This window comes from Notolabrus celidotus, chromosome 16, assembly GCF_009762535.1.
Source record: "Notolabrus celidotus isolate fNotCel1 chromosome 16, fNotCel1.pri, whole genome shotgun sequence".
In the NCBI taxonomy this organism is placed as follows: Eukaryota; Metazoa; Chordata; class Actinopteri; order Labriformes; family Labridae; genus Notolabrus; species Notolabrus celidotus.
This window is the reverse complement of record NC_048287.1, coordinates 19,441,770-19,469,572: the sequence shown is the minus strand read 5'-3', so window position 1 is coordinate 19,469,572 and position 27,803 is coordinate 19,441,770. Positions and strand designations below refer to the sequence as shown.

General features: G+C 38.3%; 3 protein-coding genes across 3 annotated transcripts; all 3 read right to left on the bottom strand.

The window, feature by feature from the left end:
* Positions 1-473: 473 nt before the first annotated feature.
* Positions 474-5,527, bottom strand: fam8a1a (family with sequence similarity 8 member A1a). The gene is made up of 5 exons (XM_034704939.1): positions 4,890-5,527; positions 3,565-3,685; positions 3,335-3,458; positions 2,662-2,801; positions 474-2,487 (listed from the first exon to the last, which is right to left on the bottom strand). Exons 1-5 carry the CDS (start codon positions 5,299-5,301, stop codon positions 2,343-2,345), a joined length of 942 nt encoding a protein of 313 aa, XP_034560830.1. The 5' UTR covers positions 5,302-5,527; the 3' UTR covers positions 474-2,342.
* A 14,668-nt stretch (positions 5,528-20,195) lies between these two features.
* On the bottom strand, positions 20,196-21,792 carry fabp4a (fatty acid binding protein 4a). The gene is made up of 4 exons (XM_034705562.1): positions 21,628-21,792; positions 21,310-21,485; positions 21,103-21,204; positions 20,196-20,479 (listed from the first exon to the last, which is right to left on the bottom strand). Exons 1-4 carry the CDS (start codon positions 21,698-21,700, stop codon positions 20,426-20,428), a joined length of 405 nt encoding a protein of 134 aa, XP_034561453.1. The 5' UTR covers positions 21,701-21,792; the 3' UTR covers positions 20,196-20,425.
* Positions 21,793-23,497: 1,705 nt separating this feature from the next.
* Positions 23,498-27,803, bottom strand: mrpl53 (mitochondrial ribosomal protein L53). Its single transcript, XM_034704986.1, has 3 exons — positions 27,652-27,803; positions 25,414-25,526; positions 23,498-23,706 (listed from the first exon to the last, which is right to left on the bottom strand). The coding sequence occupies exons 1-3, from the start codon at positions 27,789-27,791 to the stop codon at positions 23,588-23,590; spliced, it is 372 nt and encodes a 123-aa protein (XP_034560877.1). The 5' UTR covers positions 27,792-27,803; the 3' UTR covers positions 23,498-23,587.

Here is a 27,803-nt window from a genome sequence, read left to right as displayed (position 1 = left end):
GACCAAGGCGCACACCACGTGTGTGTTGCACCAGAGTGTGTAGTGTCCTTTACAGGTCTTTAAGTCAAAACTAATCCCTCTAATCCTATATTCACAGAAGCTGGGCCACCCACACTCTCAGGCATAACAAAAAGAAAATTGATTTGCTAATGTGGTCTGAAACTCCTGTCAGTTATAGTCACCTTTTCAGCTTAATCAACACTTTTAATATCTGAACTCTGAAAGACTTTTTTCATCCATAGTCAACAACAAACCTCTTTACTACAGCTGCCGTTATACTGTGTTGTCCATAGGTCTATACTACATGTGAATATCTCCTTAGTGTACAGCTGTAGTTATACTTCTGTAGAGCTCTACAGAAGACAGCTGTGAAGAAACATCCTTCTCCTTTTGAAGCAATCAGTGAAATCAATTATGTTTTAATTTAAAGAAGGGGACAAGAGTCTTGAAATGAGAATCTGAAAGGACAAGCATAAGTGGAAATTTTTATTCATTCTTCTCCAACAATCTCCTTGGCTGTGCTTTATATTTCATTTACATGTTCATATTCCTCACACAATTCAGTTTGTAACTTGAAAAATATTTCCTTAGAATGTTTTAATTTGTTTAAGTAGAATATAAAGACAGGCATATGTGAAGCAATTTATCAAATACAATTCCAGATTGATCAATTTGCATAAAACATGTACCAGTATGACACAACATTCAATGTTCATCTGTTTATGACAGAGGTAATATGTTGGACAAATAAAAAAAAATGAGCAACACTGATATCAAAGTATTTCACAATATTTGTTAACAATTAAACTGTTCTCTAATACCTTACTACGTTGTTTTACATTCAACGTGAGTGTACTCATAAAGACTGAAATGTGGTGGAGAGAAGAATAAAAATCTGTTTCCAAAATTGAGGATTCTATGCTGGACTGCAGAAAAATGAGATCACCATTATTAAAGCAAAAGTTGTGTCCTGATTCAGTAATTAATGCACGCACATGGTTAGGCCCATCCATTCGTTTGGGAACTCAGGAAGCAATGCATCAGTAATGTTGTGGATGTCAAGCTGAGGCAAACCTCCTTCAGCAGTAATGAATAAAAAACGGGTCATGGTAAGTTTATCTCTAAAATCCTGCCAGATGGTTCTCTAGGCAAGATGAAAGTTATTTTCATTCACTATCATTGTGTATCGAGCTACCATCAGAGTACGTTGAGATTCAAATACCACTGGTAGGCCAAGCACACAGCTGATGCAGAGTGCCCTCCTCCCCCTCACCAAAGGCAGGCCATGCTGGATAGTTTACAACATAGACGCTTGGACAAATCTGCGAGCAACAAACTTCCGACAGCGATAGCTAAATGTGGGGCTTCAGCTTGCAAGACAATTAACTAATTATGAATTTTGGAGAGTCTGCTTAAAATAAATTGCATCACATCCAATGGCTGCATATATGAATTGCCTTTTAGAGTCACCGTTGTAATTCAAGACACAAGACTTAAAAACTGTTTTGAAAAAAAATTCAAATTAAAAGCAATAAGCCCTATATATTTGTGTCCAATAGTTTAAAATCTAAAAAAAATCCATGCATTCAAAAACTAAGTTCATACAATCAGTGGTTCTATTGGTGCCCTGAGTCACAAATAATGCAAGTCTGAAGACAGAAAGTATGAGCAAGAACTAACAAACATTTCTTCTCCTTAGGCAGACCACTGAATCCCAAATTTGCACCCGTAGATATCTCTCAGTGTGCTGCTGGAAGCCTAAAATATTAAAAAATCATCCTCAAACCAAACATTTGACTTATAACTTGTAGGAATGATGGGTTTAAGAAAACACTGCAAATTCCTGTATCGGGTAGTGTAAGTCCTGCTTTCTAGGCCATATGTGTAGAACGCTTTCTCTTAAAATTGTATTTTTAATTGTGTTCATTATCATTTAAGATTAAAACATAGTATCATTACATTGGAAAAACATTAAGAGTCAAATATGATGAAAAGTTTGGGGATCATTTGAAAACAGCGTTTTCAGCTAGACCTATTTTGGGTTGATCAAAAACCAAAATACCCCTGAGTGTCTCCCGACAGCTAATGTCCGGATCCAAGAATCCCCCCCAAAAAAGAGATCTTAAACCAAAGGGTGTAGAGCTGAATCCTTTTGATTTCAGGCCAGGACTAAGGCTGAGCACATCCAGTTTTAAAGTGCAGGTGAAGTTCATGTTTGATCCAGGGAAGAAATTAACCACTTCTGACTGATTTGAATTGTTTAATACACCCTACTCGCATTGGTTTGTAGCACCCTGTCAATGACCTACCGTGAATACAACAGTCTACTGCAGGAGAAGAGGCTATCTTCCTCCTCTACGCTGGACTACAATGGTTCCTGCCACAATGTCATACACAGTCCTGTTGTGCTGGAAGAAGAGGAGCGTGATGAAGACGGGAAAGAGGAAGGCAATGGAGAAGTTTTTATTGAGAGCCCGCACTGTAGAGCTGTGAAAGGGAAGACATAAGAGACAACACTTGATGTTAGAATGAGAATTCATACAGATTAACAAACAGAGACTAGAAGATACATGGGTTTAAGTGTTCGTTTAAAGCATGCAGGGTTGTTTTTTTTGCTTTCAGAACATCAAAAAGTATCTCATTGAAAATGTGATAACTCACGCAGAAAGGGAAACATTAGATGCCGGGACAACAAGGACTCGGTTTGGTCGGACCAGGGTGGATGTTTCACATGTGACCACCCGCAGACCAAGCAGGAACTTCCCTGGTGTGGCACCTCCAGTGCCCCAAATACAGATCACCTAGAGAGGGCAGACAGAAGTTTACACATAGTTTGCACAAATTTGAGAGACATAAAGCCACCATACAACACTAAATGATAAAACTCACACACAGGAGTGGAAAGGCATGAAATGAATCCTCATGTTTATTTAAATGAGATCAAACTGTGCAAGAGCTGAATGAAAACAGGTGAGAGGGTATTAGTCTGAGTCTGAATGTCCCAGAGGTACGTCTCACCTGGGAAAACAACCCACTGACACACAAGTTGAACAAGAGCTGCGATATATGATTTCATATCAGGCAACTGTGCACACAACGTTGCATCACTGTCCTCTGTGGGCAGCAGTGTTGTGCTGTACAACAACTCTGCCTCTTTTAATTAAACAAGAGCTAGTGCATGCAATGGGGATATAGTGCAGGGTGGTTACTGGGAGTTTATTTTCAAGGATGAGGGAAAAACTGAATACAATGTTACATAAAGGTGATATTTGATATAAATACACAAATAAAAGCAGAGCTAGTTGACTTTAAGGCTGCACAATATATGACTCACCTCATAGACACACACAAGCACCCTGTAGACCAGAGCTACAGCCATCATCTTCTGCAGGTCCTCCATGGATGTGTTCTCATCTATTTCCTCCACAATGAAATGCGTGATAAATTTGGCGATGTCCCTTTATAAAGGAGAGACAGCATGCTTTTGTGAGGATGCACAATACTCTGTATTTTGCATAACTGAGCCACAGTTGTAGCATTTCTTGGTTTGACAGCTTTACTCACTTCATACCACTCAGATGCATGATCCACAGAACGATTGTGGCCTTCACACAGAAAAGTATAAAGAAGTCCACTGTCTCAGCCAGGAACCTCTGGAGAGGAGAGGGGATGATGTACTCCCGTCCTAAAAGACAGGTGTAAAGGCACACGTAACAACAAAGCTTTTTTAACCTAATGTAGCATTCTCTTAATATTCTGCTGCGAGTAATGAAAGCAGGATGTTGAAGTACATTGATACAAAAACTTTCAGGCATGAATTTGAGATACTCATGCATAACTTGGGTCTTTGCTTTTTTTTTACTGCAGTAAGAAAGGAAATGTTGATTTTCTTTTAACTTGATATTAAGGTTTAGACTAACAAACAAGCAGTATAAAGGTAACACTTTCAGTTCTGGGTAATTCTGATGAGCATTTATTGCATTTTTTCAACATGTATATATATTTTTAAGTGCAAATAAAGAAAATAATGAGCAGATTTATAAAACAATAACAGTCATCAGTTCCAGCCAGTCCTGTGCAAAATAGCGCAAAATGAGATCTACCTCAACCAGCTGCAAGGGTGAAATTCTGCTTTAACATTAAAGCATTACCAACACTTACATCTACTAGCACCAATCTTTGAAGATTACAACAAATGTTGTATTTCTGTGTATGTTTTTTAACTTAACACAACAGTGGGACAACATATGAGTCTTCTAGACTTAATTCTTTAAGGACTCAAAAAAGATGTATGTCAAAAGTCACAATTTTGAGCACCACTATAAATGATATATGAAATAGTGAAATGCAAAGAAGGCTAAGCCAAATTCTTGAATTTAAGTCCCAACACCTTAAAATTGTTATAGCCAATCACAGTTTTGGATTATTTGGCACCATTGGGGGCCTGTCAACCCTGCCCACTGCTCTGGACACGCATCTGCTGAGTGATAATGATGTAGGTAGTTATACATACATGTGACAATGACATTATAGAAGTTATTACGTTTGCTTACAATGCAGCAATTTCATAATTTAACAGTTCACAACACCTTTACTTGTGCTTAGGTAAAGGATAGGAGTAGGCCTACTTTTCAGTTGATTGGCTACTACCATAGACTGTAAATACTACCAAGTACTCCTGAAGTTCATAGGTCAGCAGAGCCCTGAGGCACTCGTTGGACTGGCTCTGATCGTTTAAGCTCGTTTCCTAGATGCCATTTACTTAAGCCTGCTTTCTATTAGACTCATGACCAGGCTAAAGCCCACACACAAGTGGAGGCTGAACAGTGGGTTATTTTGGATAAAGTAGGTCATTGACTACAAAGACACACTGTCAAACAAAGCCTTACCTGCCTGAGGAGGGTTCCCATTCTGCTGCTGGGCTGGCCGGCCATCAGCAGCTGTGGACGGTGTCGAGGCTGAGCTCTGCCCGGTCTGAGCATGATGAGAGAAGGATGCAGCAGGGAAACTGAGAGGATACGGATAGCTGTACCAGTTTACCGGATCGTAAGTCTGCTGCCCCGGGTTGGAAGCAGGTACACCTGGAGTCTGAGAGCTTGTGCCAGGAGGAGGGAAAGTGCACAGTGGGGGGAAAGGGAGAGCTGTCAGTGTCATCCAACCCTGCCAGTTAGCATACCCCCAGTAGTACTGCCACATCCACTGCTGCAACTTTGCGCAGTATTCCGTTGTCGCGGTGGTCGGAGACGGCTTCGTGTCACTTTCAGGACCATGCCGGTTATCAATCGTCTTAGCCGCAGACATGTCTCACCAACTTCACAGTCTTCCCTTATTTTGACATGAAGATCTTCTTTGCGTCTTTGATAATTCCTTCACTCCGTTCATCAGCTGTCCGCCGGTTACTACAGCGGCGCTTACTAAGTGTGCTTGTAAGTGTGGGGATTCCCAGGATCCTTAGACGTCACACGTTAATTTACGGGTTTGTGTCATTATAAAAATATATATATTTAAATTATACAATGATATGCTAGGTAGAACAAAGCTTCTATTTAATCTGTGCTGCAGATATTGAGGAGGAGCAAGCATGCAATAGAAATGGCTAATAACAAACCCCCTATTGTCAATAATGGTATGGACCATTTAAAGGAGCATGCTGTGTATTTTCACAATGCACAGTAACAGTTTCATCATCGGGCCGAAAATATTTTTAACAAACTGATTTAGCAGGTAAGAAATATGTGTTGTGCGACTAATAAAGATGAATAAATGATATATGATATTTCTCACTTTTGAATGATGTTCAATGATACATTTGTATTATCAAACATCCCCTGCTCCCTGCTAGATACTAGAGTCTATATGCCTCTTGTATAATTAACATAATAAATGTATAACCTTGACCTAATTTAATTACTGGTGACATTACAGAGCTACAAAGTAACAGCTGTCACAGAATGAACGGGTTCAGCAGGTTTCACGTGCTTGCAGACGTCTGTTTACTTAAAATAAAATAATAAAAAATAAAATAATAATAATAATAATAATAATAATAATAATAATAATAATAATAATAATAAATAGATAAATAAAACAGGTGTTTGTTATCACTAAATATATCCAAAAATAAATTTCGGTAAAATGATTGTATTTATATGTCTATTAAATTGGATTCATCTCAACCGGTGTTGCTCTTAATGTTGAGGTAATGTTTTAAAAAAAAAAAATAAACATTATTTTTAAATCAAAAGTCTTAGCCTAGTTTAATAATCTCATAAGTGTACAAATGTAAACAATTATAATGGATAAATGTCCCTCCTCCTGGTCCTCACTCACTCTTAGTTGTACCACAAGGGAGCAGCAAAGGCCAGCTGATACATAATAAAATCACATGAAACCATCAGAATAATCTTTAACCTTCTATTAATGGTATGAGTGTTTTTATGTCATGACAATGTGTTAAAATAGTACAACATGATCATTGATTTGACAATGTTTTATAGCATTGCTTTTGATGGTTGTAATTTTTGCCTCAGGTGGGATACAACTATTTTTTATTACATACATCATTTTGACCATCTAGATCTAGGCCTGGGATGAGGATGCATATTGGCCTGCTGCCACATTCAGGGATTTCGGGCACCTGAGTTCAGTGACAAACAGTGGTCTGTCACAGGGGCCACTGGGGTCACAAACTCAAAACTCTGTAGAGAGCTGCAGAAATGGCTGGATTCAAAAGACCTGCTGGCCAGTCAGGTGATGAAAGGCAATGTTTTGCACTCCCTCTCTCAGTCTCTCTCTCCCCCTCGCACACAAACACACACAAGTACACACTGTCAGTCCTTGTTTTTCGAATCACCCTTTCCTTATGACCCCAAAATGCAGCAGTTGCGTATTCCACTCTTCACGGTCTTCTACATGTCATCTCTGCTTATACAAATGTATTTATTATTTTATTTCTTTTCCCTCATGCATTCTCTTATTTTACTCCCCCTCCTCTCTAATGACTAAAAGGGGGATGGGGTGAGGGGGGTTGTATTTGCTGACTGGGCTGACCCGGCTCTACGGGATAGGTGTTAGGTCTGCCAGTTCTAAATGATTGTGCCTGAACCGTTGAATGGAGCCAGTGAGGCGGACGCCAATCCGACCCCAATGAACGTTATCCCCACCGACAGAGGCCATACGATGACTGTGCCCAAAAGTAATCAGGCCCAAATAAAAGCTGTGTTCTGCAAACGCTGACCCCCATAGAACCCGACAACCTGCTGGGATTAATGCGGTGGAGGTGTCTGTGTGTCTCTCTGAGTGTGTGTGTCTGCCGACAGAAATGTTTTGGTTGGCTTTTTTCTATCATTGTGAAAAGTCACTGGGAGCAGTGCAACACTTTACAATATGATAGGATATTACACCGTACCATACCATACCAGACCAGACCAGACCAGACCACACCAGACCACACCAGACAAGACAATACCATGCCAGACCATACCAGGCCAGACCAGACCAGACCAGACCAGATCATGCCATACCAGACCAGACCAGACCACACCAGAGTAGACCATACCATATCATACCAGACCAGACCAGACCAGACCAGACCAGACAATACCATGCCATACCATACCGGACCAGACCAGACCAGATCATGCCATACCAGACCAGACCAGACCACACCAGAATAGACCATACCATACCATACCAGACCAGACCAGACCAGACCAGACCAGACCAGACAATACCATGCCATACCATAACATACCAGACCAGACCAGACCAGACCAGACCAGAACAGATCATGCCATACCAGACCAGACCAGACCACACCAGAATAGACCATACCATACCATATCATACCATACCATACTAGACCAGACCAGACCAGACCAGACCAGACCAGAAAAGACCATACCATACCATACCATACCATGCCATGCCATGCCATGCCATACCAGACCAGATCAAACCAGATGATGCTATACCACACTATGCCATGCCATACCATATCATACAGTACCATACTATGTGATCCATCATAAAATATGATACATATACATACACACATATATCAATATGCATGCGCATACATACACTTACACATGCCTACATACTCAAGTACATTCATGCATACATATAAACATGCATACACATACACATATATTTTAATCAATCACATGCTGACCAAAAAAAGTGTAGGCCGAAGCCAAGGCTTATCCTTCCTACCCTTTGAGAAATACCATATGGGCAGCATTTTGCTAGTAATGATGTTATTTTATGACAAAGCACTATTTAAACGTAATTTAAATGACCAGTTTATACTTCATCCAGATATTTATTTATCTGTTTTTTTTAAAGAATTTTTTTAAATACACAAAGGGAGTTACACATTTTTAATTCCTCATCACAACTGTTCCAAACGTTTACCCCTCTGACAGATACACACCTCTGTTTTATGTTTGTCCATGTCTTTGTTCTTTCAAAAACTAATAAAACTAATAAATAATGCGTTAGGTTCAAGGTAATTACATGATTCTTATACATCTTTTCTATAATTTAAAGATGGGGTCAGTGTTTGTTTTATAAGTATTACCCCATACCTTCACACAATAGGACATGTATGGAACAATGAGGGAACAGTAGAGAGTGTGCAATGACTTTTGGTTCAAGAATTCCTTAGTTTTATACACATCATTACATATGATACAATAAGGTACCACATGATCGAATTTGTTACAATACAATATGATATGACTTGATACATTACAATTGGATACAATTTGATATGATGCAATACGCTAGATACGATACGATACATTAGATACAATAAGTTAGAGACATTATGATATGTTATATAAGATAAGATAAGATAAGATATTACTTTATTGATCCCCCGGGGGGGAAATTCAGTTGTTACAGCAACCCAGACATAAGTACAATCCAGAAAGAAGTTTCAATAAGTAAAAATAAGTAAAAATAAGTAAAAATAAAATAAATAAAATAAATAAAATAAATAAAATAAATAAAATAAAATATACGATATGTTAGGTGCGATATGATATAATATGATACATGACGATAAGATAGGATATGGTATATTAGATATGACCAGTGCTTTAAATACAATATGATGTGAAACGATACAATACAGAATTATATGATAAGATACGAAACGATACAGAGTTATATGATGCGACACAATGCAAAACATTGTGATACATTATGATTCAATATGATTTAATAAATACAATACAATATGTTTTAATATAGAATACTAAAAGATAAGATGTAATATGATACACATTATTGACCCTGTAGGAATATTTGTCTTGAACTGAAAAGTTGTATTCAATGAAAAAATGCATCAAACCGTTGATATGATGAAAAAACATAACATTTGCAGGCAAATGTCATGCCAAACCAGCGTGAGATAAGGGTATCTTTTGTTAATATTTACCATGTTGCCACTTCAACAGAACTCACACTTTGTACCTTATTGGCTGAATTCAAAGTGAATTTATCCTACCCCAACTCCTGAGTCAACACCAGCAATAGCACTGTGAAGGCCATGAAATGACCACCGTGGCATGTAGAGTTGACAGTAACATTGCACCGAGGAAAGTTTTGGCTCCTTTGAGACAAGGATGCTTCATTTGAACCTTAAAATCCTGCAAAATACCGCCTTCATATCTTAAGCTCACTGTAGAGGCATGCTGGTAACATAAAATTTCATGTCTTCTTTATGTGTAGCAGATGATGGGACATTTCTATGCTTCATTTTCTATAATACCCCAGGGAGAATGACGTCTTCTGCCATGACTGCAACATGAATGCTTAGATAATGTTTACACACACAGTATGCATGCAGAGAAGCCATGCAGACAACTGAGTGTATGGCAGACAGGAGGGTGAGTGATGTGTTCATTGACCTAAAAGGTTCACACAGTTTGCACGGTTCTTTTGAAAAAGTTTGCTGTGTCTCTACAGGATGTTTTAATGCTACTAGACGTACACTAAGGGAACAAGGTCAAGAAAGGCATTTTAGGAACTGAATCTGTGTATTTGGTCTTTATTTGTCACGCTTACATGCTCTGTACTGACAGTGTTTTGTCCTTGAAATAAAAAATGCCTTGTAAGGGCTGCAATAGATAGCCACAGGTATCCTGTTAAGGGGGGTAACAGACTTGAGGTCAAAGAATGCAATGAGCTTCAGTAAAAAAAATGTAATTGTATTCAAAAGTTTTAGTTGAGGACCTGAAAAAACTTTGCCATGTAAAATTTGACTTTCATATTCCCATATTCCATATTGCCACTAGCCTAGCCTATCCTAGCTTAAAGATTTTAAACAAGGGGTTCTAGTTTTGCATGTTAACCAGTTCCGGCCTGGAGCTCCTTATGAAATTAGCAAACATAGCAGTGGTATCCATCTTCTCACCCAACTCTTAGCAAGAAAGTGACAGCAAAAGTTCTCAATATTTCACACAGTTCTCTTATCAAATGTGAAGGTTCGTCTTTCCTTTCTGAATAAGTTAAGCAAGCAGTGCCCTGTTTTCTAGCAGGAATCTTGTCAGTGCTGACTATTAGCAGTGGATTGAGTGATTGAATGAGTGACTCCTGCTATTATGTGGAATTTAGCCTGTTTACATAAAGCCCCCTTAGATAAGTCCACTAGCCAACCATTGATTAGGAACTCATCACAAAGCTGGTTCTTCAAATTCACAATTTAGATACATCTGTCAGAAATTCCATTGGAGACTGTGCCAACCTTGTTATGTCAGAATGTTCAGAGTTGGCTTTACTTTGTGCTCATTATTTTGTACTGACATGTTGCATTGTACAACCACGACTCACTGTTTAAAGCTCATAGTGCATATGCAGTGTCTGCTGATCTACCCCCCTCAGTATGTGTCTGTGGGTCACAGGTTAAAGAAGTGAACAAAGCGTTGGTCAGTTATTCAGGGAATGTGGGGGAAAAGGGGTCATCCAGGTCCTGCTTTAAAAGACGGGGAGGGGAGCACTCATGTGATTGATATATAAATCACTGTGACTGTTTATGTGATGGTTTAAATCCATCAACAGCCTTAAACGCGCCATAATGAGGGCTCACTTGAGAAGAGTCTTGGCATGTCAAATCTAAAGTACTTCTTCACAGCCTCAAATAGGATTAATCTCTTTAATTCATTGATTTCATGCAGAGATCAAAGACTCATAAATGTCTACATAATAACACATTTACTCTGATTTTCTCTTGTATGTTTTCTAATCGGCTTCATTTATCAAATTAACAATGTTGTGATGATGAACACTGTTTTGGCCAGTCAAATAAGAGAAAAATATGTGACTGGAGCAAAGTACTGAGAGGAACAACTGTTTCACTTGCTGAGACAGCAGAAGGAAGTCCTTGCTACCTTTGAACCAGAGAAGAGAAAAATCCCTCTGAGATTCTGTAATGTCTTATGTGTAACAGTGAGAACCAATTAAGTTAATTATGTCTGCTTCCCTGGAGCCTGACAGGAACACCCAAGGGGAGAGTGGGAGTACAGCCGCTCTCCCACCGGCTCCTGCTTCAAGAAAATTCCCCTCAACTCTTTATCCTTTAGCTAATACTCTTCATTTCCTGTACGTCTAACGTCTGAATACATGCTAACCTTTAACCCTACTGATGGCACACTGTGGTGAGGAGATGAGATGTTCTTTACAGTTCTAACTCTTTTTTATTTCTCTTACAACTCCAGAGAGGTTTTATAATTCCACACAGAATAGGTTAACATGCTCAAATTGACTCCACTGCAACTGTAAAGCTGCTCTCATAATTATGTTGACACTCCTATGAGGTGCTTTCAGTTTGCTTTGATTTTGGTGGCTCTTGTAGACAAAGTGCTACCTTTTATTTTGAAATTATTATCCTGCACATTGCACAATTTCATCCTGCTGTCTAAAACTTAAATGATGACCCATTATGAATATTTGCAGTGGAAAGTGTGAACAAAAGCTATCTCTGCAACAGGCTTGATGTAACTCACTTTATCTGTCACCTACCAAGTAGCAGTGGTTTTGAGTGAAGATAACAATATAGAAATGAAAAGTATTGCTGTTGATGTTATTTTTCTCTTGTAAGTCAAATTAAAAACACAGAGTGTTTGCACCTGACTCTTAAGTTCCTCTCTTCACTATAAAGTTTTTTGGCATCTTTTGGCTTATAATTTTGTTTACCCCTATCACCTTTACCAACCTTGTCTTGAACAGCTACAGACAGAGTTTTTTTCATCAAAAACTCAAACTTTCTGGCCAACCCTAAATAGCATGCTAGTGGCTAGCTTAGAACCTAGTATGAGTATTTAGCAGAATTGGGAGAAAGTCATTGTTTTGCAAGTCTCAAGTAAGTCTCAAGTCTTCAATCCCATGTCTTGAGTCAAGTCTCAAGTAAAGACAAGACAAGTCGAGTCAAGTCCGAAGTCATAGGCGTGAAATGTTCGAGTCCTTACAGGTCATAAGACTGCTCCCCGTCTCTGGAACTCATTGCCACCTCAACTCAGAAACACAGATTCTTTCCCCCATTTCAAATCACAACTCAAAACATATCTGTTCAAAACCGCTTACTCCGTCTGACTCCAATTGCACTGTCATTTTGTTATTGTTTCTATTTTTTTCTTACCCCTTGTTAGTTTATATTGTTTTCATTTCTGACTCTGATTTTGTTTCCTTTAATGTGAATTCATGTATGTATATATTTCTATCTGTGCTGTGTCCTTGAGTGCAGAGAAAGGCGCCTTTAAATAAAATGTATTATTATTATTATTATTATAAGCACTGTTTAACAAATAAAATGCCATTTTAACAATGTAACAATCTATTAAATTTGACAAATACAATGTATTCATTTTGAATTGTTTTATTTTCTAAATAAAATAATACCAGTGTGACGAGACTTAATCACAGAAAAAGAGAAATTGGTCTTCATTAAAAAGTGTTAACATTGACTCCTATTGACATTTTGTTGAAAGAGGTAGAAAACTTAAACAAGACCAGTGCGAGCGACAGAACTTAATCGCACAGAAAAAGAGAGCTGACATAGCGTTCAGGATATAATCAGTGCTAAGCAGTGCAACAACAAATGAACTTCTGAAGACGTAGTACAGTCATTTTAACTCATCTAACGCTCAAAATCTCAAGTATTTTCGAGTCATCACACTAAAGTCTGAGTCAAGTCCAGAGTCATTGATGCCAGAGTTCCAAGTCTTTGATGATATTGAGTCCACACCTCTGGTATTTAGCAGCTAAACATACAAAGATGTCAAAAAAAGAGCTGAAAAGATAACATTGGACTATGAACACCATTCCAAATAAATGCTAATGTTGATCCATGTATGCTAAATTTATCCATAAAAAATGGTTGGCTCGGAAATTCACTGCCTCAGCAAGGCTAGCATATCCAGACCAACTAGCACAGAGTTAAGTGACAGTGAATGCTAAAACCAATCACAATAAACAAACGAGTTACATAACCATTGCCTGCTACGCTATGTTGCTAATTTGAGCATCTTAATCACATGGCTTCCTGTTCATCAGTATACACAGACCTTCGGCATGGCATAGTTCTCTAGCCAACTCTTGACAACAACAGACTGTGGTTCAAATCGCTAAATGCTATTCAGCTAGTTTAAAACTGTTGCAACAGGGGGTTAGGATACTTTACATTTGTTGTAGCCAACTGTTGTTTGAACATTATAATGCCAAGTCTGACCTAACTCAGGCTGGAAGGAATTCTGTCTAAAAAGGAGGACCAGACACATCTACAGGAGAAATAAAAAATTAGCTTGTAGTTTTGTTCAGTTCTCATATGTCAATATGCCTGCTAAGGAAGAGGATGTGCACCAGAGACCCAAAAACTAGACCTTTGTTTGGTACAATGCTAACCCCCATCACTATTGTAGGAGATATGTAGCATGAACTTTGTCTCAGAATTCTTCTGCTACTTAATGAAGTCTAAGTTCTTAATCAGCTGTTCCTTCTTCAACCACTTAGATAACCATTCGGTCCAAACACTTATTATGGTGTCTGAAATCTGTGCAATAGCTTTCTCCAGACATTTCACAATGTCTCACTTTGACCCACATCTCCTCCATCTCTTATTTCATTTCACTGATGTCAGGATCTTGACCGTTAGTCACATGCTCCACTCTCCCTTCTGCTTTTTCCTCCTACAAAAGTGCCTGAGGAGTCAAAAAAAAGAGCCAACCCACAGAAGGTGCTTGTTTGGTTAACGTGCAGCTGTGCATTGCAGAGAAGTCAGTGGAGTTGTTTCCCGGTGAGTTTCACACGGGCGTCGACTCAGACAGCTGTAAACCCATAGACCTCAGATTTGTAGTGATACATGAATAAATGTGTACCTCACCTAAGATTAGATCGGCAAACAGACTGACTCATATTACTGTGAATATCTAATAGTTGTCACTCAGAAAATACCTACATTAAACCGGTAAAACAAGAACTTATGGATATGAATTAAAGGTAATCTGAAGGGTTTAGAGTGGTTTTGTTGTTTGGGTTTATGCTGCTAAAAGGCCTGTCAACAAGCTACTTGCAAGAAAGGTCAGTTTGTGACTAATAGCTTCCGTTTTCCTCTCGCCTATCAGAAGCTGAGGTTATCTCTGCAGTGCATTGAGGGGAAATGTCTGCTGCTTTAACACGTCTCAAAGTGAACATTTGACTGACTTTGTTTTGGTGGCATGTTTAAACTACAAGTTTCCGTAACATCCTCTAATTTGTTTGTGGATAATTGAAATCAAATGTACACAGCAAGCTGATTAGGACCAAAAACTTGATTCTAGCTAACATTTTATTCCTTATTTGTCTTTACACAGAGCTTCTTTGCTCCCTTCGCTGGTTGGTTTGACTGTTTTTGAACACTACCCACCTTATTTGAACTCTCAATAATCCTCTCAAGTACAGACAAACATACACACTCTGTACTGAACAGGGAGAAAGAAATGTGAGGTGAAAAATACAAACTTCAGGCTCTGTCTCTGCCTTCTGGGCGCTTCTACGTGACTTGATAAAGAATGTTAACCATTGAAGCCAGGGCAGAAAAAACAGCATTGTCTGACCTTTAAAATATCAACACCATTCAGTCATACCACCTGCAACAGAAGGTCAGTGTGCATGCTGGCATTAAAAAGCTCTACCTTTACCTCAACCACAGATAACTTTAATCTTTTTTCTGTGTGTGATATTATAAGGAGTGTTTTGTCTGGCGAGATATTCTGCTGAATATCTCACTGAACCATACAGTTGTCTGCTGAACCATACATGTCAAACACTGGACACATTTCATAAGTATGGTTGATTTTGTTTGCTTTTCATGCATAAATCCAAGACATCTGATTTGATTATGTGAAATTATGGTGTTTGAAGTTGTATCCCCCTCACAGAAGTCCCATTCCTTCTCTCCATGCTGCAGACATGAAAAAAAAATGTTCGGTGTGTTACAGAGTCACTAAGTTCTTCTGTGAGATGAGCACAGAGATATGCTTGACATGAATTAAAAAATATTTTCAGTGTTATTCCCTCTCTTATTCAACACAGAAATGCATCCAAAAAGGGACTCCTAAGCATTCATACACATGTATTTCACCTCATCTCTCACCCCTCTGTCACCTTAAATCCCCTCCAGATTACAGATCACATGCCTTGTCAGAAATCTAGATGGAAGAAGTAGATTATCCCAAGACCTTGAAGACTTCCTGACTTTTTAACGTCCAAGGAAGTCTGTCATCTGTTATTTTAGCACAAATGTAAAAAGCACAGACTCGTGGACAAAAGAACCGGCGGGTAAACATGGTCGTATATGCATATAGTAGACTAGTTATTTGGGCTTTCAGTGCTCTCTGGGGTAAAGCATTGTGTAGGCTCTAGTTTGTATAGCCTCACTTTAAAGACTTCCACCGTCCTTCCTCTGAGCTTTACAATAACTCACTCACAGGGGTTCCTCTCGCTCTAAGCTTAGCCTCAACAGGAACTCTTGCTGATATGACTTGAAAACCAGTGATTCTTTGTGCTGTGTCCTCAAAGGCTAAATGTACTTCCTTATATACAGTACAGGAGCCTTCAGAAGTTATGTTTTCAGCTGGCTCTGAACTTTTTGAAAACCTTGGTCAGGAGAGTCATGTAAGGACAGTCACTTACTACTTATCTCAGTCTTTTTCATTTTAAGCCAAGACTTAATGTAGCTAACCCACTTAATGTTGGTTCAAAAAACAAGATCCCAAACCTCATGATAAGGTCTTAAACTTGTTGGCTTTTTGTCAACTCTCTGTAGCTGAGCCGCTGACCTTTGACCTCACTGTGTTGGAAGCCAAAGATAAGATAGAGCTGAAGTTTTGTTGAAATGTTTTACTTTTAAGAATTGACATCAATGCTATAGAAGCAGGAGTTATGTATATCTTATCTTTGAGTGTAAGTGTGTCATTGTTTTGTTTTTTTTGCTGACACATACAGTTTCAGTTTTAACATTTTAACACAGGGCATGTGTCTGAAAAGTTAGCTTGATTTTTATATGTAGTCTAATTTCAACTGTGAACTAAACTGTTACAAACCAACTTTGAACTTGTCCAAACTGTTTTAATTTCAATAAAAAATGTCATAAGAAATGTTCAGCTTTTCTGGCAGGTCATCTTTATTTTTACAGTTTTCTTGAATTTCAAAATCCCCCACCTTTTGGGTATAGCCTTAATCCAAATATAACAGAGGAATTAAAAAAATATTTCATCCTCCAGGAAATAATATTCATTTTAGAAGGGGGGGGAGCTTATCTGTCTAACCTCACCTTATCTTCACATTCCCTCTCAGGTGGAAATATTTTGTCTTCAAGTGTGTTCCTGACTTAATTTTAAATATCCTGTATTCCTTGGTTTGAATAGTCCAAATCCTGCTCTCTGTATTACTGATTAGATTGTTGTGACTGGAAATGTGCAGCATCAGACAGCGAAGACTACACATCATTCTCATTCAAGCATTGTCCAGCCCCCATCAGCTTCCCTGAATTTAACAAACACAATTTACTGAATGTAGAAAGTCATTTGAATAAAAGTAAAATTTACTGCCATGCATCCTGTGTCTTTAACCTAGTTGATCAACTTAAACATTAAAGCTATTTGAGTTCAACAGACAAGCAGAGGAAGGGTGTCAACGCTGATGGCTCAAGTGGAGCTTTCCAGATGTTATGTCAAGGATATGACTCAGTTCACGCTTTTACAGTCCAAGACAATCTCTGCAGTGTCAACAAGATACCTTTGTTGATCAGCCCTAAAACAAACACAATTAAACATATGCAGACAAACAGGGTATAAGTTTGCATTGGTGTTAGCATATGGCCTCAGTTCATACAGTATGGAAAATAACCCGAGGGTTAAAGTCCTAGCTTGAGGAAAACACAAGTAAATGTAATAATGTCAGTTCATCCCTTTGTTTTCATATCTGCCTCTGCCAGTAAAATCTCAGAGTACTTCTCACTATCACGCTCCTTCCTGAACAGTTTCCTAAGCTTCTCTCTGAAACTTCTCTGCTGATGTAAGGTTTGTCTCAGTTAACTGTATACAGGAGAGGAAGAGCAGGACCTTTCCTTTCCTTTCCCTTCTATCCTGTTTTGCCTGAAGTGATCAGAGTGTTATTTCAGATGGTCAGTCACAGTTTATGGCTGTCTGTTCTTTGTGCCGTTTAGTATCCCCATTCAAGAACACATGAACATAATCACAGACTATTCTAAACAGTCTTAGAGTTTACAAGTACTGAAGTTCTTTTAAACCCTCCAGTTATGTTTGCATCTCTGGAACAACAATAATGGTCCTGAGTCAATTTGACCAGGGGCATTCTCAATTATCCAAAAGTGTCAGAAACCAAAAAATCCCCCAAAACATTGTTTATATCTCATTTTTAACTCCATTACTAATCATTCCAATCAATATTTAGTGCAATGGTGTTCTTTAATTCTCACAGATCATGTTTCACTGAGGATAACTCACTCGTTGTAATGAAGATTCATGTTAAAACTTTTTTAATGTACCTTGGAAAGACCTTCATATAAATACAATGGTTTTGCATGACAACGATTTTTGTTTATTTCATTTAACATTTAGAATTTTTTTCTGTTTATGAAGTGAAGCCCAGATAGTTATGCCATATTTAGCTAGTTTGGAAGGCATATATTGCCTAAATGGGTATATTGACCCGAACAGCATATATATATATATATGTTATATAAACATTAGTGTTGGTAACGCTAATTAAGCCAAGCAGAAAAAGTTTCATACCAAAAAATACCTTTAAAACATTTTTTATTTTTTTTTACTTTAAAATGGGTCAATTTGACCCGCAACATAACAGAAGGCTTCAAAGTAGAAATACTATGTGCAGCTTCAAATCAAGATGTCTGAGATAAAACAGGGAGGTGGAGATCTGCCTCATTCCCCGTAGTTATCCAAACACAGTGACGGAGATGCCTGTGGATCACAAGCACTGCACCTGTAAGACAATCTTTAGCAGATGTGATCTTTTCTCTCTCTGACTGTGAGAAAAAGATCACACACCGAAGACCCAGCGTTTTAGACTGTTCCATCGTGCACAACAAGACAAGCAGGATTTTTTAAAGCATCTATTTCTACCTTGAGTAGAAAAAGGTCAAGTTATCAACAGTAATGGTGCTTAAAGCTGCTGTGAGGAAATTGTAGTTTGTGTTGGTTTTGGTGACCTCTGTGGAAAAATTGGCATCTCTAATACGTTTGTTGATCCTGCCATGTACTTGAGTTAGTATTGTTTTACAATAACAAATCATATCCCGGTGTCTTTTAACAGTCAGATGTGTACATTTTAAGAATTTGGTTTTTGTAGCATGCTGTTAATCATCTCGCCTGAGGGGCACAGGTTTAGCTCAGTGGCTGAATCAAGCACTCCATACACAGAGGCTATAGTCCTCAAAGCAGACATCCCAGACTCAGATCCAACAAGTGACCCATTGCAGCAAGTCATTCCCCACTCTCTCTTTTCAAGTTTCCTACTCTATCCACTGTCCTGTCCTCTAATAAAATGCATGAACGAGCTGAAGAAAAATCTGAAAATCTGATAAAATCACGTCATCTGGCACCTAAAGGGTAGCAGGGTTTAAGTTTGTTGTTCTAGTCTTGGTTTCCTTTGCTTTGTAGGTCATCAGCATTACTTTCAGTCTGTATGATAATCGGTAAAAACTTCTTGGCTTGAGCTCTTAAATTTTTTCCATCTTTATCAAGTTGTTGTCCTTCTGTATTCGTGATTGAGTTAAGTGTTAGATGTATAAAGGAAGTAGTTCCTCCTTTTACTGAAGCATTTTAAACAAGGCCAATGACACACTGTTACAACTCTACACTCATAACCTTTGCTAGCCGTACACTGTGATATCTCATCCACTTGGCATGTCCCCAAAAGTTCAAGTACTGTATGTCCTTGACTGCTTCCACCAACCATTGTCCACGCAGAGGTGAACTCCAATGTTGGCCTGCGGTTCCACCTGTTTCAGCTGTTTAAGCTATTATTTCCAATCAGTGCTATCATCTCCCTTTTCCTGCCATGGGAAAGTGGAGACTGTCTCTGGAACAATCCCCCCCTCAAAACACACAGGAACACACAAACACTTGACCAGCAGCCAAAGGGTGGGGACGACCCATAATGCTTTTCGTGCCTCCATGTACGTACAGCGGCCAGCGCGAGAGCAATGGGAAATGTTCGACCTCCTGAAAAGGAAGAGAGGGAACATTTCCTCATTGACCTCCCTGCATGATGCTCTCCGTACTTCTAAAAAGAGTTCACATTCCTCAAAGAGTCCCTGCCAGCACACATCATACATCACCATGACTGCTAAGGGTTGACCTTTTGAACTTTAAGTTGGGAATGTGTTTGAATCTTTTTTTTTTATGGGCAAAGTAAGGAAGCATGCACAAAAGAACAAGTCAACACCTCTTGAAAAAGTGACTGCATCTGGACTGATTGTAGTAATATCGACAAAGCATGGGACTAAACCATTAAAGTCAAGGAATTAGCTTGTCAGATTAGCCGGTATGTTCCCATTAGCGTACTTTTTTCAACAGCATTCCTCAGCGTGCTCTAGTGATTGTAACGCTCCCAAGAATACCATAATTTAACAATTTATTTCATTGATAATAAACTCTCGAGAGACATCATTTCCACAATTTTCAATTTTATTCAAAGCAACCACAACAATTCCAAATGAACCCAAATGTGTCATGTTGGAGAACAAAGGCACATAAATTTAAATTTTAGGCAACACAGTGAAGATAAAGGAAAAAAATGGGCAGAACACGCCATGACTTTAGCTTGGTTTTATACACTCATTGAACTGAGCCTGTCATCCAGAAATGAATCCGAGAAGAAGAGGGCTGAGAGGACTCCATCACGCCTCCTTTACGTACGTCCTCACTGCCACTATGTCTCCCATTATGCATTTCTGTGGAGAAGGATGGAGACAAGGTGTAAGTTGTAAGTTATGATGAGTCTTCAGATGTGGGAGAATGGGGATGAATTAAGGCTGCAGATGCATATTCTCACCGAATTCTCTCTTCTATTTATTACCTAATCTGGAAATAAATCCCATTTTCTTGTCACACAATCCTACAGATCTGGGGGATTACGATCTTAAGGGTCTTCTTGAGCTTCTCTGATATAACTGCAATCTTTGTCGTATATATTTGGGATACTATGGATTTTTTGTGCTGGATTAAATTGCTTCACCATGAATAAAATACAATTTATCTTTGAACAACTAAATTTTCAACTAAATTCAGGCTTATGCATGGTTGCTTTCCGAAATGGGAGTGAGCTTAGAAGCTTACAAAAATGATTAAAACACATTAATACTGTACTCTTTTCTCCTTTTATTCAAAGTTAAACTTAGTTCAAATTTAAAATGTAAAAGGTGCAATGGTGTTTTTCAGGGATGATTCACTTAAAAAAAACAACACTTCATAAATTAGTTTAAGGCATGTCAAAGTAAGAGAAAAAAGGTGTCAAAACGTTACAAGCAAATTTTATATCCAAGTAAAAAAAAGTTAAAACAAAAATAGATCTTACCGCTATCAATTTCCCATCAGTGATTTCTCTCTCGATATTCGTCTCTTTGCCGTCCCAGCTCTGTTTCTGAACCAGTTTTCCGTTCTCCAGAGTCACCACAGTCTGCAGGGCAAACAACACAGACAAACCGTTTAAGTCCAGCACACAATCACTCCTATAGGCTGAGAGTTTTGTGAGTGTTTATTTCAATCATCATAATGGACTAACCCTCGTCTTCCTATCGTCAGCAGTCGTCTCTTCGAAAGGTTCGTTTAGCTTGAACTTGATTTCAGTCGTTTTGAAGGTGCTCTGAGACTTCAGACAAACCATCCCATCATCGTCAACGGATACTATCAAATTGGGTTTGGTCCTGTTGCCCACCTGCCGGGTCGCAAACCCCACACCTATGCAATGGGAGGAAAAGGTCATTGTAATTCATTAAATACATATTTAAGTAATGGATATGAATTAAATTAGGCTGTAAGCATAAGTGAAATTCAAAATAAATTTACAATTAAGTATATAATTAGTAGTCATGTGTCATACCAATTGCTTTCATGTAGTCGTCAAAGTTATCGCTGGAAACCATCTTCCACGTCCCAACAAACTTCTCAACCATGTTTGCAGTTTCTCTGATGTGATATCCTCAACGACAACCTGCGGACTGCCTCTGGACTCAACTCGCCTCCAGTGTGGGAACAGACTCGGAACGCTTTTAAAAAGCCACCGGGACATCAAGCGACGAAGTACATCAATCACAGGGACCAATCACAGCCCGTTACGTCACCAACAGAGTGCTGAAGACCTGCCTTGAGCCTCTACAGCTGCATTTGTAACCAAATGTGTTTCGTCATATAGGTCCGTCCTAATGGTTTTTTTCCTCCAAAGTTGCAAGTTTTTTTGTTTATATTATTAGCTAAATAGGAATGTAACACTTTTCAGGATGTGATTTTCAAAATAGTCAATGAACAGAATCAGAGACTTTATTGACAGCATGATCATTATCCATGTAAAATATTCCATAAGACTCATTTCCAGATGCAAAGGCAAAGTCTTGTAAGCAAACAAACTCCACCCTCTATGTATTTACTCATTTTTTTTGCTTCGCCCTCGCTCAACCCTCGGTCTCAGCGTTATTTTACTTATTGATTACTCTTATTATACTATATTGCCATATTACTACTTTTATTGATTGCTAATATTATTTATTTTTTATTTCATGTTCTCTGTTTTTTTCCCCCCTCTCTACTCTTCTGTCTTCTCTCTTCACAAGTGTATAAATATGTCCTCCCATGTTTTGTAACGTGTGTACTTGTTAGTATGTCTGTCGACTACATATATATACACTAATTGGTGAATAAAAAAGTTTAAAAAAAAAAATTTAAATTAAAAAAAATTCTTGTAAGCAACATGTTAGTTTAATGCTTACCAGTATTTGTTTTACTGAACATATCCCCCAGAATGTAATAAAAATTGTTTTAAACAAGCCACGACATATGTTTAGGTTTCCAAGTTGGGAAAAACCATTTTACTAATAAACTTTTTGTAACTACTGTTCTGATTTTTTTAACCCCTTAAATCCTTCTTTGATGGATTTATAAGAATTGTCTTTGTAGACTTAATGGCTTGTCAGAGTGAGCATAAAGCAATGGATCAGGAGCCTTCATAACCATATAAGTATGAAATTATGAATGGCTCATACCAGATCCATACAGGATTAATTACTTATGCAATAGTTAAACCATTAGTTACAACATATTGTATAAACCATAAAAAAGGAAGACTCCTCAAGAGGCAGAAAGGGTTTTTCTTGCCAGTAAAGTAGAAGGCATGGAAGTAATTTACCTTGGAGTATGAAAGGTAAAAAATGTCAGGAACACAGCATCTATTTAGAAAACTCATTAAGTTTCAAGTAAATGAACAGTGCATATCTCAAACTGTAGATATGTTTTTTTTTCCTTGACCAAAACTCTATTCCAAAATTACATTTGTGCCTGCTGTGTCAAAGGTTGGAGCTTGCATAATGTTCCCTAAAACACTAGACAGTCCGTTATCAGTAAAATGGTACATTATGCAAGGACACATCGAGTCTCTGGACTAACTCAGAACATTCAAGTAAGGAGTAGATGAAATAATAAGCATAACTGATTGGGTTGACATCTAAAATATGTTCCTTTCACAAGGGATAGTATAGCATATGTCATCGTTTTTTTTTATTTTAGAAGTAGTAAAGTTCATGTTGCCGGCTGAGAACATCTGCTTCGTCTCGATGGAGTGATAACAATTCTGAAAGGGGAATTTGGAACCATTGATTTAAGAGGAATTGGAGGAACTGACTCAACAGTATGCATGTCCAAATTACAACACTTTGACATCGATACAGAGTTCAAAGGTAAAAGTAAACCAGAGCCATGTATTCAAATTAAATACTTTTATTATAAACATCTAATGATATAAAGAAACAAAAAGACAAAATTCTGTAAAGGTCTATTCAATAAGAGTGTGCTTATTTTTTCCCTGCAGTTTTTGCCTGTGGATCCTTGGCTGTGCACCGTGACTGAAACGCACTCAACATCTCACTGCTGGTCAGCTTTGCTCCCTTCATCACCAGTCTCTCTCCATCCACTGTAGATCAGAAAAACAAAGACACAATGAGGTGAGTCAAAAGATCACAATGCCTTACCTCTTCCTTTTTTTAAGGAGTACAAGGAGTAGAAAGTTAATCTGTGCAAAAGTCAAGTAACACAATTGAAAACATGAGCTGACCTACGGCATACATTTGTACTTTTGGTCACTACTTGACTCATCGGATGTGCCATTTTGATGTAATTTCATACAGTAACAACATCAGCATGGAATTGCAGTATTCAATTCATACAGTGGAGAGTTGGGCTTGGCATTGTGTAATGACAAAAAGAAACCTTTCATCTATATTTGAAAAACCCTAATGCTGGGACCTTTGCTAAGACAGAGGCAGTTTAAACATGCTGTATTTAAAATAAAGGAGGTCAACATGTTGTCTTCAAGCACTTGCTCGAGTTAACTTTTAAGTATGATGAAATTGGGGTGACAATAAATGGAGCGCAGACTAACAAAAAAAATAAAACGGTCAAAAACTTCATGTGTTTATGTCCCTTGTTTATGTTGTTTCATTATTTTCTTTACCTTTCACCATCCTTAAAAGCACCAGGAAGAGACTAAACACACCTTCACGTCTCCATCGAACTTTCCTTCAACATCACCTGCTTGAGGTTTTACAAGATTAAAATTCAACACCTTCCCTGTGATAAAAGTTAAATCTTGTTTTATCTGTTCCTCGGGTAAGGACTGAATTCGGAAAAAGAGCTTTCAGCTTTGCTGCCCCTATGGCATGGAATGCTCTACAGACTACATTGAAACTCTCTGAACTTATGACTCTTGGAGCCTTCCGTTCTATCCTGAGGGACAGACAGCGTGAGAGCACTGAACAGTGCCTGTGTTTTAAACCTTAAATTATTGTTTGTTGTTTTGTTACAGCTTCCACTCCTCTTATTCATACTGTAAAACACTATGTATTTATAAATTGTACGTTTTAATTTGTTCTGTCATTTTTGTGTGACTGTTTTGTGACATGTGCTGCTGACCTCTTGGCCAGGTCACCCTCGTGAAAGAGATCCTGATCTCAATGGGTTTTACCTGGTTAAATAAAGGTTAAATAAATTAAAAAAATAATAATCTAGTGCTAAAAGTTCAGAGTTCACACCTGGGTAATCAGCACAGGTGGCCACTTTTTGGATAAAAAATGTCAAAACTGTACACCTGAGTATGACTGCACATATTTTCACTGTATTAAACAATGCCAGGAATCTGGAGAAACAAAAACTTTAATCAAATAACCCCCATCAAGTCTCACTGTTACATATAACAGCGGTTCCCTAAGTGGGGCTCATGACCCCCTTGGGTGCCGCAAGATGTTCTCCAGAATTTTTTTTTTTCAGGTCATCTAAAATTGCATATTTTAACCATTATTGTAGAAATATCTACTAAAATAGTAGATGATTCTGCAAATATTGTTTTTGTTTGTTTTCTTTTCTTTGTTGCTAGATGAGATTAGGGTTAAGGTTAGTTAACAGTTAATACATGAAAGCATCAGTAACAGCAGTTTAATTCACAGCAGCACATGAAACAAAGCCACATTTGCATGTAGATGGCTAATTTTCAGTTCAGTTATATGAAATCTGAAGCAACATTTAATCCCCTCGAGGGGCAGTGGGGGTCGCCAGTCCTTGGTACCTATGTTTTGGGTACCCCTGACATATTAGACCTTTCGATTACAGAAAAGGCAATACTCACCATACGTAATATCAACTACTGGTTCAGACTTGTCATTTTTCACTGTGGAGATCACCTCACAGTTCATGTTTGTAGATCTGACCTTCTCTGAGCCCACCATGGCCAGAAACTCTCTGTGGGGCAATAAGACAGTGTTGTGGTTCAAACAGCAGACATGGAAAATAAGTAGTGAGATCTTAACTCAAGTTATTTTATGCAGTATAAATGTTTGCATAAGTCACTTGAACATTAACATTTTCTACATATTCATACAATCACTTAAAATGCATTATTGTTAAAATGTGGTGATCACTCATACATTAGTTAACAGATCTAATGACCGTTTTCTGTTTTGTGTTACAGACAGCAGGCATAATTGTTATTCACATTAATTTAAATCACATGTATGTGTTCTTGAAATGTATACTTTTACGATTAAACCAAATGCAACTTGTATTGGTAGGTAAGAATAGGGAAGAGCCTGTACTGACCCAGAGGCTTCATTTCTGTATAGTTAGATTTAAGCAGTGGTGGACAAAGTACACAGCGTCATTACTGAAGTCAAAGTATAGATCCTCCAGGTCAAATATCACTCCAATACAAGTGAAAGTTTCTCTATCAGATTATTACTTAAATTAAAGTACTGCAGTACTTCCTTTAAAAAATACTTAAGTATTCAAAGTATTTCTTAAAATATCTCAAAACACTGTATTTTAACAATACATAAATGCAGTTAAGAATACATAGGAGTACATTCTGTTACATTATGTTTATCTAGAAACCATTACTTGAAATCTCTAAAAACTCTACCATGGAATAAAAACAGCAGCTTAGTTACTCCAGGCACAGACAACTTAGTTTGAAATGTTCATCTGGAATGAAACACATGTTACGTAGCTCAACACGCTTTCTCAGGTTGGACAGTGAATGTTTGCATGTTTGGGCAGAGTGGGAAACAGGGAGAACATTTCAAATGACACGTATCATTCTTCATTTCAAAAACCTCTAACACGGGCTGCAGATATGGATATGTGTGCTCAGGTGGAGAATTACAGCCATCATTACCACCTCTACATGAACTGCCTGATCTGAGTGAAATTTGCTCTGTGTTTGCTCCACGTTCAACTGTGGAGACGCACGATATACAGGTACGACTAAACCACTGAGACAAACAGAACTACACAAACACATCTTAATGTCTTAGGGATCAGATTTCAGAAAAGAGAAGGAAATTCATGAGCTGACTTCAAAGCAAAAGTAGTGAGTAACTAGAGCATTGATAGAAATGTAGTGGAGTAAAAAGTACAATTAAAACCGCAAGCGGATATGTGCGGGCCCTCGTTCAAGCACCGCCTGATGTGCGCGAGTCCCAGATGTGCACTACCGCCTGATTTTGGAACAAATTTCCAAAATGTGCGTGGTTGGGAGTTGATCGGAGTAAAATTGTAGGAGGAGCTCTCTTAAATACGTACCATAAAATCGCCAAAATCTGGCCTTCACCTTAAATTTGTGCACTTCCTGTTGGGTTTAGACCATGACCATAATAGACTTTTTTTTTTGTCTTGACATGATAGATATGCAAAAAAATATGTGATGCATGTAAGTCTTTCCCAGTGCCAGATTTGATTTTCATGGGTGTAGGGGGCGCTATAGAGCAAATTTTGAGAAACGAACAACAGAATATGATCATTTCTCTCAAGGCTGAATTTTGGGCAAAGTTTGGTGACTTTTGGGCCGTGTTGAGGCAAGCAAATCTGAGCTCAAAGTCGCGTAACAAAGAATAATAATAATAATAATCACTCGGGTTTCAAGAGGGCCTTCCTTGTCGGTGCTCGGGCCCTAATAATTGTATTCTGGATGTAGTGGATTAAAAGTAATGAGTTCCCCCAAAGAATAATACTCAAGTAAAGATACTCAAAAAATGTACTTAAGTACTGTACTCAAGTACATTTACTTTGTTACTGTCCACCACTGGATTCAAGTATAACAGGGCAGAAGGCATCATCTCTGTAAGCCATGTTGACGGTATATGGGACAGTGTGGCTATGCAGAGATGGCATTATGAGTAGAAGAAGTCTTTGCGTTGTATCTAAAATATCTGATACTCGTTGAAGTGGACACAGCAAAGGATAACCTGGTGGTGGTGACTGGTGGCTATCGCTAGCAGCTCACTCATTGACATGTAACAGCTTGTATTAACAGTCCAGTCACATAAAAAGAGTTTCCACTGTAACAAAACATTAAACAGAGTTTCCTCACCGTGTAGATCGCACATTTGACTGAAACGGGGAAAACTGAATCGCTATTTTCTTCACAGCCTTCAGTACCACGGCTGCTTTCGCGGAGGTCGCCATGTTTTCTGTTGTGACCTCAGCTGTGAGTGACAGAGAGAAGCACATCCACTGAAGGCC